At 47.8% G+C, this 17,204-nt stretch overlaps 1 protein-coding gene across 10 annotated transcripts in view; it reads right to left on the reverse strand.

The window, feature by feature from the left end:
• Positions 1 to 1,488: 1,488 nt before the first annotated feature.
• LOC144172980 (riboflavin transporter 2-like) overlaps positions 1,489 to 17,204 on the reverse strand; it is a 92,206-nt gene continuing 76,490 nt past the window's right edge. For all 10 annotated transcript variants that reach the window (XM_077701576.1, XM_077701572.1, XM_077701569.1 and 7 more), the window contains exons 4-8: positions 14,953 to 15,149; positions 9,654 to 9,954; positions 5,404 to 5,700; positions 4,152 to 4,382; positions 1,489 to 2,037 (exon numbers count right to left, since the gene is read on the reverse strand). In XM_077701576.1, coding sequence (XP_077557702.1) covers positions 1,849 to 2,037; positions 4,152 to 4,382; positions 5,404 to 5,700; positions 9,654 to 9,954; positions 14,953 to 15,149 — 1,215 coding nt within the window. In that variant the 3' untranslated portion in view covers positions 1,489 to 1,848. The remainder of the gene's footprint in view (positions 2,038 to 4,151; positions 4,383 to 5,403; positions 5,701 to 9,653; positions 9,955 to 14,952; positions 15,150 to 17,204) is intronic.

The following is a 17,204-nucleotide window of genomic DNA, read 5'->3' on the forward strand; positions in this document are numbered from 1 at the left end:
TTCACATGTTTTTCCCATAGCTTCGCAGTTTTTTTTTATTCTCCCATCGCCACTACCTCGCCGGCTCTCATCAAGCCGGATTAATCTAGAAAAAACGTTTCAACAAATACCCTGAATTCAATACATAATTATGGGGCGGTTTCTTCTGCGTCGAAATAAAATCCGGAGTTGTGGAGCAGTGTATTTCGTTGTATAAAACCACCAAAATTATATTCAACGAAAGGACCTTGGCATGTTTTTTGTATAAAGCACCTAGCAATATTTTCAAGGCAAGAATTGCGGCAGCTGGTTACGATTCCCGGCTCGGAACCCGCACCGCTCGGGTTCAGGCTGGCACTGGTGAAAGTGGGTGTTGAGTTTCAAATCCGTGCTAATCTTCTCCATGCAAGCGCAGAGATTCAAGCACGCAGGCGCAAGACTTTCGAGAGAGACAGAGTCAGCGAGAGAGAGAAAGACTTTAATGAGCTCTTCGTTACTCTATCGCACGCGTCATAGGCTCTGGTCCTTCTGTCGACGGCTGCTCAGGAAAAGAAAGGGTAAACAGGGGGCGCTGGTTGTTCACGCTTTCCAGGAGTGTATGTTGTTGGGTACTTATTTCTGGCCAAACGGTCGTTGAGCCTTGTAGTGTGTGGGAAAAAAAATAATTTATTTAGACTGAATATTCTTTCCCGCCTGCTTGTATTTGTCGCAGTATGATTTCCTGATTTTTTTCAGGGTTGGGTGAGGGCTGGTGAATGTTTCATAAGCGGTGCGGTAAAATTGAGTTATGTCGGAGGTGACGGAGCTGCAGTGACCTGGCGGGCTCGGTCGGTCAGCCCGCAAGCAGTTGATGGGCGAAATTGCTTCCTGTTGTAGGGCATGGGCAGGTGTCCTCACGATTGCATCTCAGCGAGTTGAATGGTAGTGTTGAAGTAGAAGGGGTGTCGTTGGTGCCACCTGCTGGACAGGAAACTACAGAATCTGCTTGAGAATCACTGATTATGACTTTGCTGGAAAAATTGCGCATTCTTCGGCGTCTGAACAGGAGGTCGCCGGATCGATGGGCATGCAAAAATTTTGACACGAGTTGAGGACTGCTACAGGCACTTTGTGCCTATAATGAGTTAATGTCACATACGGACAACGCAAATATTGTACAATGTATTGTAGTGTACTTGGTTGCACTGACCCGCTTGTCTCTGCCACAGGAACGCCATCACGGGTTGCTTCGTCGTAGCTTCTCGGTGAGTGCTAAACACGACAGAGACTGCTGCGTATTAGCGTGTTGGAGCCGTCACAACATTCCGTACGTGGTTTTTGTTAGGACAGAAACAAAAACGTGAGAATACACTAGTTCTAGAAATACAAACACTCAATTACGCAAACAACACAAGCCTTCAAAAAAAGGTAATTGCCTTTCAAATAGCACAAATGGCATTGAAAACGTGGTCTCCATAACGCGCGTAATGCACAGATTGTTGCAAAGTGTTCATAAACGACATCACAACATTTCTGGAAATCGCCCTTTTATTTTGATCGTAATTGACAAGTTCTATCAAATTTTAGAAGCAAAGCCGTGCCTCTCAATATTCAGGTACACACAGCCCGCTTGTTGTTGTGGTCCTCATCTCCAACTCACGGCTGCCCAAGAGAACGATGGTTGCAGTTTGCTTCCATTGCCGACGGGAAGCCTTTCGGGAACTTTCCTGGATATTACATTTATAACAGTCCTTGGGAATCGCGTTGGCCAAAGCTGCTAACCGTACGCACGCCGAGAAGGAAGATCTTTAAGTCTCTCAGGTTGTTCCTTGGTTGACGCCACCCACAGTAAGCTACTTTTAGTTCTCATTTTCTTCGTTAAGCAGAACATCAGGAAGACACGAATACGTTCGTGTAGGTCGTCAGCATGAACATGACCAGGGCGCCCACGAAGGATCCACCCTGCGTGGCGACGCCGTACCAGAGGAGTGAGCGGGCTCCGCCGTGCGCCATCAAGCCGGCCGCCAGGCGACTTTTGACGAACGTTGTCAGGAACACGAACATCACCCACGCCGTCACCTGAAAACATGACATTGGACCAACTGTTTGCGTGGACGGTACAAGAAATAGAGAGCAAGAGCAAGCATTAGACGTAACCGTAGCCATATAAAGCCAGGATGATGCCGAAAAAGAAATTATAGTCCTATGCACGCAGAAAACCGCTCCCGTACGCCCTCATGCGCATGCGCCAGAGAACCACGTTGGAGCTGAGTTAGAGGTAAGGAAGAAGGACCGAAAAAGAATCTTTTTCGCAGCCCGGTGCGCGCGCAGCTAGCTACTGAGTAAAGCACAGCTGAAACTATAACAGAGGGAAGGGGCTGCGGCGGTGCTGATGGAGGGGAGGGCAATGGCAAACACCGTCCGCACGTTACTTGGAATTCCTAGACCAAGCGTCATACGTACTCAGCTTACGATAAGCGCCGTCCCCAACCCAAACGGGAATGAGCGCTTCTAGGCTGTGGTGATGCCTCATCCCGGGCACAAAGCCTCAATACCACTGGCCGGGTCTACATTTTATAAGCTTCACGTCCACTTAATCTTCGTATTATCAGTATAAATTTCATAATTACATTGCATCTTCTCACGCACGAAGGTCATCACGCGTGTTTTTCTGTCCCTTTCTGTCCGTGTCCTTTTCGGCCCACACGGGAAAATGAGAAATCACCCAGCAAAACCAGAGCCAGGACGGAGTAGGCTGAAAGAAAACAGCGCCGCGTAGGACCTAGAAGATGATAAAGAAACACCAGATGACTTCTGCACCCAAATTCCGAAGCACTGTTTCAATTACGAGAAGCAGACATCACAAAGTATCAAAAGCATAGACAGCGCAAAACAACGAACACAGGAAGAAGGGCAGAAGGAGAAACTGGTCTGTTCATACCCTTCGTGTGTTTCAGTACTCTCTTTTTTGCCCTTCTGTTGTTTTGCTGTTTTCAATGTGTATGCTTTGGATAATGAACTAAGTATCCCATTCTGCCGTTTGTAACAAACTATCGCTTTGGAAATGAGCGGACTACCTAGTCAGTAGCAAAAATAACGCTCTTTCACCCACAAGATTTTGTTTTGCTGAGCGTAGCAAGTGAACCTTACATGAGAATCTTGTTGTAGCCGTAGTTGGAAATGCAAATCAACTGTTCATGTGATGCAATATTTCATATAAACACTTATGCATCTCAACCTACACGCATTTTATAACATAAAACTCTGCCAGCTGCTTGACAAATTTAAACTTTATACCCAAAGCATATTTTGTGCGTGCAAGGAAAAATAACTGGAGCCGTAGGAGGACATTTTAACAGCCACTGAGCGGATGTGGTTGAGTTTTATTGCGAATAAAGAGAGTCAGCATGCAAATGATTCTTCTGAAAAGTTCAGTAACATCTTCGTTTGCATTAAAAATTACAAAATCAAAATAAAGACAGCAGCAAATATAAAATCCCTAAGAAGCGGTGTACCTGCGAATGTATTTTAAATCCATGCAGCTAACCAAGTAAAACGAAAAAAACACCTACCCGTCGAAGTGCTTAAAGTTTGCCTAAGCAAATGGTAATCTGCCAAATTTAAATTAAATGAGGGACATATAGGTGACTTGCGAAGAAGCTTAAGGTATAAGTTGCATCACGCCTAATCAACCACCGAAGTAAAGCCGTCCACAGGCGTAGCTGGAGTATCAGATTCGACTTTAGCGTAGAATATCTCAAAACCTTCTACAAAAACATTTTTCAAGAGAACGTGGAAGACTTAGGTGCCCCCTTAAACTTGACAGAAATGCAGAAGTTTTGACTAAATTACCTTACACAAAAGCAGGAGGACACGATAAGTCGGTAAAGCGTTGCTCCAGGTAAGCCCGTAGACGGCTGTACAAGTTTGCAACAATCTAGGAATGGCGTGTTAAAATTTTTCCAGTTTACGTTTATTTCGTAAATAAGAGTCTGAATTTTAGCTCCTCTACCATCAATAAGCCTATTTCAGAGCTTTTGTTTGCCCTGCATTTTGGGGGGTGTTCGGGAGGGGGCGGTGTCGTCTGACGGCCACTGAAAACTCGAGCTTGCTGTCTTCTAACGCACTATGTGGGCACATGCGGCCCCATAATTCACCGTCTTTGATATGTAGCCACCAAGAAACGCACGTACCATAAGTGCTGCTCCGGCCAATGTTCCAACGAGTACGGGTGTGGGGCTCTCCAAGGCTAGGGTCAAAATGTAGGCGGCGCACACGAGGCCCGCAGCCGTCAGGGACACGAGACCGGTGAGGCTCTTGAGAGGAACCACGCTGGCAACGGCACACGCGATCGGATTGGCGATCACTGCCAGGTTTGTGGCGAGATGGTACGGCACCTGGCCGTACGGGAGGCTCGAGTACGTCTGCGCACAACACAGATCTTTCGTGAGCAACCCTCGAGGAGGTAAGCTTCAAGATTAGTCAATTTATCGCTTTCCGAGCGATAACATTGTAATTATCTATTTTGATCTGTTGTCACTACTATGGCGTGCAGATCTGTGTATAGCTAAGAAAAATGTGGTACTCTCGGAAGTAACCTAACCCCACTAACAGCTGCCACATATCATGGGTCTCTGCTCGACACCTAACGTTTCCCCGAATCTCAATCCCTACTCTATCGAAAAGGTATTTGCAGTTCACTTGTAAAGCGTAGCAAATATTAATAAAATAATTAGCTATGAGAATTGCGTTCACTGAATGCGGAAATTTGCCATGAAATACACATGATTTTGGTGATATAATTTTCCAAACACCCATATGGCTCAATGAGAATGCGCCAGCGTACGTTGGAAAGCGGCATATTGAGCTTGAAAGCGCGTCTTATCATCAAGACATATTTGATTACCGATTTCAGGGTAGTCACAATCAGAAATAGCAATTAGGAATGGCTGTAGAATGAAGATCATGGGCGGAATTCTTAGCTTTGTTCGTTTCATATCCGTTTTAAAGTGTTCACTCTGGACGAGCCCTGATTGACTGAAAGCAGGCGACCGGATGGGACCCAGCACAAGCAAGGAGATGTCATTGGTCAGAGGCCTTGCAAGTGCACTTACGTCATGAAATAAAGGGACGCGAAGTAAATTTTTGAAACAGACACAACTCAGAACTACGCACCATGGGTTGCGATTTTGGTTGCGTAACTCTACGTGCGCATACAATATTAACGGCCGGGATTAGGTTCATTATGCGTAAAAAATGCGTACCATGGGAACGTTTGCAAGTTGATGAGCTCTATGGGGCGGTATTGGCAAACATTTTATTTACCTGTCTTTTGTTTGAGACCTTTAATAAAAGTTTTATCCCGACCACCGGGAGTACAGCTATGCAGTGCTTTGAAATCGGCCCGGTATTCATGAATTTGAAACCCTTATTTCTTCGTCATACCTGAATGGCTAGAAGCACACCATTCCCGAGGCAGGCGATGGTGCCTTGTAGGAAGAGCGCCAGCCACCACTGCCAGCGCTTCAGTCGGTTCTGACGCTGGGCGCTCAGCGTTGAGTCCTCCCCCGAGGCACTGTTCACCGAGCTCTGACGTCGTCGTGTTGGGGTATCGGGGTCGCCATTTTTATTAGCGACGATGACAGCAGGCACCGTTCCAGAATGGCCGCCATCCTCGGTCACATATCCCCCATTTTCAGCCGCACCGTACCTTCGGCCCTTCTGGCCTCTCTTGTCGGGCACCTGCGGTTGTTCCACAAAACGGGCCACTACGTCAGTCATTTCAATAGGCTGTAGAGTTAACCAGTGACCGAGTCAATCGTCACCTGTTCTTTGGGCAAACATAACCTTACTTGAGGTGGTGGTGTTTCCATTTTGTTTCCTATATAAACTTTCTGTAGGAAAAATTTCTTAAGGGGCTGCTGATGTAGAACACACGAACGAATACCCCAACAGCATTCCCTGCATTCGTATTTTGGCGGCCATGACAAAGGCGAGCAAAACGGTCTTATTGTTATTGCGGGAACAATAGATGGTGCACACGGGAAAGATTGCACGTTGCCGCTCTGTGGCATCGCTCTGTAAAGATGCCGCTCTGTAATAGGGCGACGGAAATCTTGGAATGATTGAGTGGAGAGAGCGGGTGGAGAGAGGTGCCTTCGGGAGTACAGATAGCCAACGTTGCCAAAGAGACGTTAGTCCACGCGCGGTCCTGCACTTACCTTTACCGACACACCGGTTCGGTCGCGCGGTGTGTAGACAGCTTCCGCGACTGCCAGTGCGGGCGGAAAATGTTGAGAGAATTGGAATGACGGTGACGAAAAAGCAACGCTGGTGGGAAACAAAAGGAGCGACAGGCAGCCAATTCCGCAGCAAAAGCCAGCAAGCAGACCACTGAGACGGTTAGAGTGCTACACGCAGCTGCAACGGTGTGAGAGGGACGTGCGAGAAACACCACGGAGCTGAGCGTGCCCATTAATCCGAGCCTGAAGTTCGCAAAGAAGAGGTGCAAGATGCTCACGTGCTCCTAGAGTTCCACTAAGACATCTTCAAATAATGATCCTGTTCAATGTTTTCATTACAGGAGTCGACCGTTGCACGACATACAGTCTGGTTAGGTAGCATAATACAAAATATGAAAAACAGGGTTTTTAGGTGGCGTACCCGTAGTGTATTGAAAACGTCATTGTTATTCTTGACTTCGTCGGTGACCTGTTTTTCATCTTTGATTTCATTACAACGTTCGACAACAGGATAAAAACGACGCCCCATCGTGACGCTATTATTAGTTCTGCTGAAAACGACAAAATATTCCTTCTTTGGTTACTTCGAGGCTTACTTCAATGTTTTAAAGGATACATATGACAATTACATCGGCTCTATAGTTACAAATAAATGACAAACATGCTCTGGGATTTTGGGGATCGCCGCTCCGACAAAAAAGTGCTGTCACAGGAATTGCTTACTCCTGCTTACAGGGGACGAGGAAATATAGTGGCGCCGGAACAAACATCGCAAAACACCGTCAGCACGTCCGAGTTTATTATTAATATTCACCCTGCGCATCGCGTTATTGGCCCTCGTATATGACCGCATATTCCGTACCTTAAAGATAAAGTTCCTGTATTTATTTTGCCATTACTGACCGATCTTTTCGGTCTAACGAACGTCGAGTTGCTCACCGAGAAATATTTCAGCAGAGTGCGTTTTCTGTGCGCTACGCAGTAAAATGTCCATGGGGTGGTATGGGTTTGCGGGGTTCAGGCCAAAAGAATATTTTATAATTAATATGTCTATCGAAAGCTGCAGAGAAGCTGTCTTTGTAGCATGTATCTGGCCTCAACGATGACCACATGTTTTTTTTTTTCCCAAAACAAAAATTCTTTACAGTCCTAAATAGGATATATATGCTCCATCGCATAAGGTAGTTTCTATGAATGATTTTTTGCAATGTTCTTAATTCAGCGAATGTTACGGATATTTCGAGCATATTACAGAATATTCCACACGTTTCAGCAAATGTCGCATTTTTGTGTTTACTTTGTTTAACATCAAGAACGGAGGCGGCACTTACGTGCTTCTATAAAAAATGAATAAAAGCAATATTCCCCTCTGGGAAAGGCACTGGCTGTTTTGGGGTGGACGGCCACTTTCGAACTGCGGCACCACTGGGGCACCTAGAACAAAACACACAATGTCAGTTCGTAGGGAATCCCGCAGTTTGTTTCGGATAGCACAGGAGGGGCCGCAGTTCCAAGGCAGTAAGTCACACTAGGGCCCAAAAATGGCCAACGGCGTCAGGTGCGAAAGGGGCCACGAAGACAAAAAAAAACTTAGTTTAAATTGAAAGAGCTAGCCTTTGATAACACACTCAGCTCCGTTCCATACACGGAAGATGGTTTTTCAACCAAGGAAACGTGAGATACATAGAAAAACGTTGAAAAGTTGCGCTACAGTTACTTAATACGGGAAGGGTGAAGTAATTATGGCAGCAATAAAACATTTTTATTTGTGTGTTAATATCCCGCTCGCCGTCATGTGACATCGTTAAACGAAAGTAGACGCCCGAGTGCGATGGGCCAGTCATGTTCCATGGCGGTGACTTAGGTCGGCCGCCGCCAATCACACAAACATGATTTTGTGACGCCATCGAAACATTGCCGGAAAGTCGCTTGGGAATCGTCATTGCTTCTTATGTTTACTAAATATCTAGATTATTTGAAGTTTCCGATAAAATTGGTATTATTGTCAGGACAAAGTATCCTTTTAATTAACGAAACTTGTATTTTGTTTCATGTCCCCTTTAAATAAAAAAAAAATTAAAACCCGTTTCGCTCAACGTGAAAGCTGTCGGGAGTGCAGAGCAGTGATCCACCATAATGGGCTGGGGCGCAGTTTTTCGTTGCTGCTACCACCCATTACGCGCTTCGCCACCTGTCTTACTGCTCTCCTGACGAATTGAACGGAGGTTTGCCCAACGCATTTTAAATTTCCCGCGTTTGCAGTGCCTGTGCACCCCTGCCTAAATCAGGGCGAGCGGAACTTTTGTTCTTTTAGATGCAGGCATCTCTTGCTCTCGGCTCCGTCGTCCTTCGTCCGTCGTCCGTCTATCCACCGGCCCAGGAAGACAAAGGCAACACTGTCGCTCCAGCATCTCATGGTCGGGGCTATGTCCCTCCCTTGTTGTGGCGCCGTCTACACCCCCAATGCACATACTCGGCTCATCTCCCGCCGGCCTAGGAAGACACCGGTAACACTGTCGCTCCAGGAGCCATTAAAGGGTAAGACACCACCGGGCGTTCAGCAAGCCGAGCATGCGTAGTGGGGGTGTGGACGGCGCAACAACGACAAGGGAGGGACATAGCCCCGTCGCATCTAATAAAATTACACTATCTTCCCGTATGGGAACCCTGAGTAGTATGCGAAACAGCCATGGGCTCAACGCAATTTTCCATAGTTCCGGTAAGTTAAAAGTGTGGTAGTTACCATGGAAACCAAACTGTAAATATAACGGTAGCTACGTACCTCAACCTAACCGAAACGACCAACTTAAAATTAATGGGCACTTGAGTCGTCCCGATGGCTGTATTGCATACTACTCAGGTTCCCCTACGGGAAGATGGTGTCATTTTTTGTGCTTGATTTTCATCCCACACGTGCTGGCGCCTTACTGCGCAGTTTGGAACGCGTCATTTTTTTCTTGGACTGCCACTTTTTCTGATTACTATAGTAAAAACCAACCCAACCAGTGTCCCCAACTAAATGAACGCGGGGGCTGCCGCTTAATTACGTATATTTTTGCCTCAAATATACCTGCCGTTTTCTTTCGGCTAAACAACGGGAAGATGTATGACAAGCGTCAGCGTTTCCCGAGTTTTGAGCGGTTATGACACCTCACGCTTGTTTTTGGAAGCTTGTGTGGGACGCCGTGACGACGGCTACGCCTTGGGGCTCTACTTGGGTCCGTAATCTCGCTTCGCCGCCTGATTCCGGCGGTCGCTTAACATCGGTGAGCGTTACAGCAAGCTAGGACGAGACGGTGAGCCCGTAAAGTGCGCTGCACTTAAAGGCCCGGATATCCGCCCTTCGCTCAAAATATTGGGCGCGAACGGAAAAGAGGTTTCTCGGGGGAAAATTTTAAAGAAACGGTCATTTGTTTTCGCAGCACCTCGAACTACGAACGCAATTAGGTTCACCTGGTAGGCAGTGGCCAGCGGCCAATGGGCGAGGGCGGAGAAGGCCAGCCAGCTGATCGCCAAAATGATGCACAGTAGGGAGAGGAACACCTCGACGCTGAATCGAGGCCCGCTCCGGCTGGAAGGGTCCAAAGTTGGCGCTGCAGCTGCGTCGTCTTCCGCAATCCCGGAGCTATTGAGAGCTAGCGACGAACCGTTACCGCGCAACGCTGTCGCGTTGCCGCCGCCACTGCTGCCGACCCCCTGCACGAGGGCGATGGCAGCTGGCAGTAGACCGCTCAGCCCTTCACCCACCATGTACCTGCGATGACATCGCAATGATGGTCAGGTCAGGGGAATGGAGAAGTACACAGAAGAGAACAAACATCTATTTACATTCGGGAAATGCCGAGGTTCATGGGCATCGGCAGGGGGTGCAAAAGAGGCGCCTACCTACAACCCCCCCCCCTACAAGCCAAACTGGCACTTCCCCCCCCCTCCCCATCCTTTCCCTCTCCCTCGGCGATGAAACGGGCTTGCACCCCTCAAGACAAAATCCTCGAGACGCCCATGCCGAAGATTTTAGCGTCGTTGCTTCGTAACACTTCACGCGCGGCCCCTGTGCATTCGCTGCTCCAGGATGTACAGGTCCGCGAACAAGTAAACGGAGCACAGACCTCAGTGGCTAAGGCGTTGTGCTGCTGAGCACGAGGACGCAGGTTCGATTCCCGGCCGTGGCGGCCGTTTTTATGATGGAGGCGAAAAGCGAAAATGCCCGTGAGTACCAGATAGCGGCGCAAGGTAAAGATTCCCAAGTGGTCGAAATTAATCCATAAGAGCATTCCAGTACGGCACGCCTCATCGCCTACAATCAATCAATTAAACGGAGCATAGGAGCAGTGACCGAACTGCGTAGGTTCGCCGCGCAGGAGCGCTGTCGGTAAATAAGGAGCGACGTTCTGGGGGTACGTTCGCAGTCCTCCTGCCGCCCTATCTGATAAGTTTCATCATCGAAACCCGTCCCCTTCCCCGTGGCCCGCTGTCCTGGCACCGCGCGAGCGATGCGTCGCGTCCAGCCAATGAACACCAACGCACTTGGTAACGTCGCAATACCCAAACTCTCAAAGGCTGACCGGCGGCGACGGCAGTCAAGACGCTTGAAAGGGAGCGTTATTTATAGGGCATCGTACTCAGCGCCGAACAGGGCCAGAAAGCAGCACTACCAGCAGCATCCAATCACGTCCACTTCCCCCACTACCCGTGAGACCTGGTAGGCTGCCCTGCTCGGCTGCTCGACCTTGCAGGGCCAAAGAGCCCTCGTGGCCAGGACGCGCGCAGCAGCGGAAGCCACAGGGGTCCCGGACTAGGGACTCCTCCTAGAGTTTGTACTGGGTGCCCTTAGGGCCGCCCCTATCTCTCACTTGTACATAGTCCTATTAAATGTTTTTCATCACCACCACCACTCCGCGAAACAGGGGAAGAGCCAGTCAAAGCTTGGCTATAGTAATCCATACGAATGCATAGGCCGGATTTCTATAAAAACAAAAACAATTACAGACTTCTACTTTTTGCCCCTTGATAATCTACATGAGCTAAGCTCCTTGAATGAGTAGACTGAAAAGTAAAGAAACGCTTGCGAAAAACAAGCCGTCTTTCAACTCTGCGTTGCTGGCTGCGCATAGTACAACCACATATGCTGCAACGCATTTCTTTCCTCGTATAACGTCACCCTCCCGCTTATTTACCCGACGGTGCATACACTTTGGCGCAATGAAGCTTCAGTAACCTAACTAGCTCCATCATTTTTAGTTTCGTATCAAGTACCTGCCTGCTTAAGAATTCAGTAACTACGCTGTGTTACAACGAAAAATGAGCTACTTCAATTTCTTTTCGGAACTGCTTCCTCATCTGGGCACAGACTTTACATGGTAGTGGTATATTGTAGTTTGTTTTGTCTAAAACCAAAAAGGAAGGTGACACTGTCTGTCCATGAAATTTCAGGTGTGTGACGCACCTTTCGCGTAAATGACGGCTGTGTGCGAGGGGTAAGTGCACGCAGAGAGCGTGGAATGTGAACGGAACAATGCAAATTCCTCTGGGTGCAAACAGTTCTTGCGAAGCCTCAAGCAAGCTTTGAACTATCTTTTTATCCTTCATTCTGAGCTGCATTGATTCGCCTTCTCTCCATTGTAGGAGCCTTTCTTGTATCTAGTGTGCATACCACCGGAACGTTCCATCCTATTGTCCTTAAACGTTGAGCGTGATCCGGAGCCTTTGGCACTCAGACAACCTCATTGCTCGTGCGATCTAGGCTTCACTCGTTGATAAAGAAAATGCATAGGCTTTCAGCCAGGCGCGCTCTTAGCTAGCTAAAAGCATTCGCCCTCCCAAGTCAATCGAACAATTCTCATCGACTTAGTTCGGATCACACTGCTTTGCAGACTTACGTTGTTTATAGGTGTGACCGGAAACAGCAGTTTTTTATCCGTCCCTGCAATTCGTGTAAAAAAGAATATATAACAGTTTCTCCTATGCTTCAACGAGCGTATTCACCACAGCACGCGATGCATACCTGCATCGAAAAGAAAATTTGTCTTTACGGTCCTATTGATACATCCCCATGTACATATACATATACATATACCTACATATACGTATCAGCCAGCTGCCGGTTGAAGCCCTACAGCTGTGAACAGAAAGTGTTGAGCCACATTGAGGAGCTATGTTGCCGCACAGGTTTCTCACAAATTTAATTCATTCCTCTGGTATACTTGAGGAGCCCGTTTCACCTCTTCAGATGAAACGGGCTCAAATATACCTGCCGTTTTCTTTCGGCTAAACAACGGGAAATATTCAGGGAAACATTCTTATGCACGGAGACAAATCGCGACTGCATCGCCGTACCCGCCTTTGTCAGAAACTCGTCGCTGTCAGGAACGTTTCGAATGATGAGGAAAAACCATGTTACATTCACAAAAGCCGGGAGCTCTACCTTCATTTTACTCATGGGCTGACAGTACCCAGCAAAGTGATAAGGAAGAGCTTTGTGACCGCGCCCTGTCATCGCACAACATCCTTCTAAACACGAAATAGCCTAGAATACTCGTCCCTGAAGAAGATGATTTTAATATAAGGTGCACACTTCGTGCTCAGCTGGTGGGTAGTCACTCACAAAGATCGCAGTCCCTTTTATTGCGATAACTTAAAAAAGTTTGTTTCACTGCATACAGAATGCACGAAACAGCCTTCAGGTCTAATGATAGCACCCATTTGCGTCTCCTCGTTTTCCTAGCATGCAGGTCTGTATTCAATCTTTCGGCGTTGCTCGGGTTTGCTTTACTTAGATCTACGAAAGCAGCGTTTGTATTTTGGTAAGTGGGCACATCTTCGAACAAAGCAGCGCGATACACAAGACAGAGTAGAAAATAGTCCACAGTGCTTGTGTACGTATTTTCTTTTCTCGATCCTCTGTTTGGCGCTGTTTTGTTCAAAGCTATATTTGAGATTCACCTTTCATGCCTTCAGGCGCGGTGGCTACACATACCCAAGTGGCGTAATCTAAAATACCTCACTAGAACGTCGCGGTAATGCTACCTAACGCCCCGACAGCAATTTTGAGCAAAATAGTATGTTTCCTGTTAACTGAATCAAGGCATTCCTCATGGGTTTGTATTTGTGCACAGCAAGAAGAAACTTTTAACAGTGATGGTGGCAAAATATGTCGTCCAATTTCCAACGAATTAAGGATGTTAGGCTACGAAGACAGAATCATATCGCTCCGCTTCCAGGCAATACCACCTAATGGCCTGCGCAAAGAAGGAGATCACTTTCTGGGCTGCATGCTTATTCAACTACCTTTTTATGGTCTGCAAGTCTTCCGCAGCAACAACTGCCGGTAATTTTGATCTAGTGAATACTTTACTCGGCGTGCGTGCGGTCGCGGACTTTGCGTAGCAATTTGTACAATACAAGAGTCGGTGCGCATGTGTTGCCTGAAGAGCGGACACCTTTGTCAATTCGCATGTTCTGGGAATCATAATGAGGCTCCCTGCTTCTGAAGCGGGAATAAACACTGTCAGCCGGAAGTAAGTGCTGAAAAAACTCATTACGGTGTTTTCTCTTTAACTCTTGCTGCCTTTTTAAGGCCCAGTATGGGAAGCACTATTCATCACTTGTATACTTCTCCACGAACAAGGAATACCAGCGCGAAGAATGGATGCCTTGGCTCCACCACACCCACGCTCCGGGATACGCAACCCTCAGTCCCAGCGAAATTAGGAACGCATTGATAGAAAACACCTCACTTTCATCTTCGCGGAACTATATCCACAATAACCCGGCATTGCGCGTAATACCGCCGGGGATTTCTCTCCGGTTTAGAAGGACACGTTTAGGCCGTTTGGTGTGAAGTATAAAGTCCGGATAACAGGAGCGTAGCCAGGAAAACATTTCAGTGTCAAAATACACCCATAATTTTCCATGTGCTGCATTTCCTTTCCACCTGCTTTCGGCTGGTTTCTCAATCAGGTCATTTACACAACGCATCGATGTTTTAGAATGGAAGAAAAAAAATGGCTGATAGTTGTGACACGGAAAATCCTTCGGCCTCCAGTGTTAACAGAAATTTTTATCTAGATATTACTGCGAACGGAACAACGTACCCTCCCGCTTCACTAAAGCGAAAAAACGACCAAGATATATCAGGATTTCTTTGTTTTTATTTTGTTACTGCTGGCGCATACAACACCAAGAAAAACATTTCTAGCTACACCAAACAGGATTTTGTATCCAAATCAGTTGTTGCAGACCGCCTCACTTCGTGGTGATCGTATTTGAATTTCCAGTTCGTAACTCTTCGGGAGACAGGAGACAACCGCTTCTCGTGGTTAATGTATTTGCACCGACATAAGTTCCTAGCAATAAGGTAACGTCGCTAGGAACCTCCAGGGAGTCGACCTACTGAAAGAGTTTTACTGGCGTGATGGTTTTGGATTACGGGGTTTAGCAGGCGGAGGCTACACGTGGGCTACGCGGTGCGCCGTTGTGGAGGGTTCAGGACTAATTTCGACCACCAGGGTGTCTTTAACGTGCGCCGATGTCTCGACACGCAGACGGTTTCGCTTTTCGCCTCCATCTGAAACGTGAGCCCCGCGGCCCGGATCCAACCAACGTTCTTCAGCTGAGTAGCATGACGCTTAGCCACTCAGATACCTCGGGGCGTCGTATTATTTTCCCGACTCCTTGCCCGTTATGTCCAGGTAAGCGTCCGCGTATGAAAAAGGACTCAGCACTTTTCACGAGCCACACAGGTGCCACCCACCAGAAAAGAAACTGCGGAGGGTAGCGGGCCATGAAGGGCATGTAGAGGACCGAGCTGGTGCAGTCGACGAGCGACATGAAGAAGGCCAGCGCGATGAAGGCCACGCTGTGGTCGCCCACCGTCTTCCTCCACAGGAACACCAGCAGCACGCTCGAGGTGAGACCCACGAACAGCGTCGCGTGAACGGAAGATAGGATCTGCGACAAGCGCAAAGCTTTCAATGGCACCAAGGCCGTCTCTATAAGTTTGCTCGAGTGTACATAATACCACGGACAACGAGACATACGAAGCATAACTACCGCACAAAATCAGTAATTTTGATCTGAAAAGCTATAGATACATGTGAATGTTTCATATAACCGAATCAGTGAATGTTTTCTTTCGCTGCTGTTGCTCCAACTTTACCTCCATGGCTGAAGACATTCTATGATATCGTACACCTTCAAATCTACCCAGCAACATGCCACTCTACACTGCAACTAACCTTAACCTGTTCCCTAGTAATTACCCTTTGAGGCTGTGACCAGTCCAGATATGAGGATCCTGTGGTTTGCTTGTGTGCTTGCGTCACTAAAGGTCTAAGCTAGCTCTGAATTCTGCGCGTATAATTGCACAGTAGACGTGACGATCGTACATGGGGGCCCAAAACTGAGCTATCATGCACTAGAATAGAGTACTATGCGGACAGGTGCAGAAACACAAAGAAGCACACACATTGAGACATGTATGTTTGTAGCATAACGACGCGTTAGGTCAACGCTCGTCCATGTGGTTCACCTGGAGAATTACTCCGCTGCGCAATACAGTTTCCATTGTTTTAAAAACTGTTTCGTTTTAGCATTCAGTCGGTGCACTCTTACAAGCAATCAAGCTGCGAACCATGCAATGGAATTCGCTTATTTAATGTTTGGGTGCTGATGCTTCCCCGTACCGGGCTACATCATACTGTGCTTGAAAAGAAGCGTCCACGTAGTTTTTTAAGTGCAATACACTTCTTAAGCGACCCTGAACCTGCGTCCACCGGCGATGTCCGCGCACGTGGAGATGGGCGCGCGCAGCCTGGCCGCTGACATGGCACATACCCACGTGGGGGATTGGCCAGGAATCTCCTCGTCTTCCTTGGCAACGGGCGGAGATGGGCGCGCGCTGCCTGGCCGCTGACGTGGGACATACCCACTTGGGGGATTGGCCAAGAATCGGGCATGAGAAGGGCTAATGCACCTGCTTAAAGGAGTACTGACACGAAATTTCAAAGCTGAGATACGCTCTAGCAATCAAGTACAACGACAACACAAATAGGTGTCTGTGAATAAATGCATCTTTCTTTCTTTGTAGTTGTGTGTGTGTGTGTGATCTCTCTTTCGCGAACAGTACCGAACCGCGCAAATTCAACTCTTGCATTCGCACTTTCACATTCTTCCCCTCGGGGAAATGCGGGGAATTTTTTGTTCATTACCCCCCGCTCGCCAATCCTGTTTGAAACCCCGTAACCCTAGAACCACTATATCAGGTTTCAGAGTATCGGCACTCTTTTCTCTCATTGTTGGATCTCGCCAACAGCGAGCATTGGTCGAGCCGCGTCTCGTGACATTTGTTTACCCTTGAAGACCCATGGGCGCCGACATTTTGGTGCCTCTGTGTTGCCGCGGGCGCGCGTCCTTCAACAAATCGTGATTTTCGGAGCGCAGTGTGGCTGTATGACACCTTAGGAGTGAATTTTCAACAACCAGGCAGACTAGCGACGCCGTGCTGCTGAGAACCGGGCTGTTTCGACCGGAAAGGTTGTGGAAAGCGCGTGATTTGCTTCGCGCTGCAAAATAACGACTGTGGCTTAGCGTAACCTACAGCCACTAGTACAGCTCTGAAATTAACAGCGCGAAGGAACGGGACAACAGAGGAGTAGACAAACACAGCGCTGACTAACAACTGAAGTTTTATTGCCTCAACGATCGCCTACGAGAGTACGCGTGCGCTGTACGCAACTCCTCGGGGAGCACGCTTGCCGCGCACGTGGAAAAGTGCGCACACCTGCCTGCATGCCTGCCAGAATTTCAGCAGTGCCACGTGCTGGCTCGTTATCCTGACAGAATGAGGCGAGAAATACAAGAGGCATGGGAAATTCAGAAGCGGGAGCAAGAATGTGTCAGCATACCCTGTGTCAGCATACGTGGCATAAGAATGTGTCAGCATACGTGGCATTTTGTTTTTGTTTGTAAAAAATGTTTTGTAAAGTCTAGCGTCACGTGTCACCC

Source organism: Haemaphysalis longicornis, unplaced genomic scaffold, assembly GCF_048455015.1.
Source record: "Haemaphysalis longicornis isolate Haplotype H1 unplaced genomic scaffold, Haemaphysalis longicornis Haplotype H1 scaffold_28, whole genome shotgun sequence".
In the NCBI taxonomy this organism is placed as follows: Eukaryota; Metazoa; Arthropoda; class Arachnida; order Ixodida; family Ixodidae; genus Haemaphysalis; species Haemaphysalis longicornis.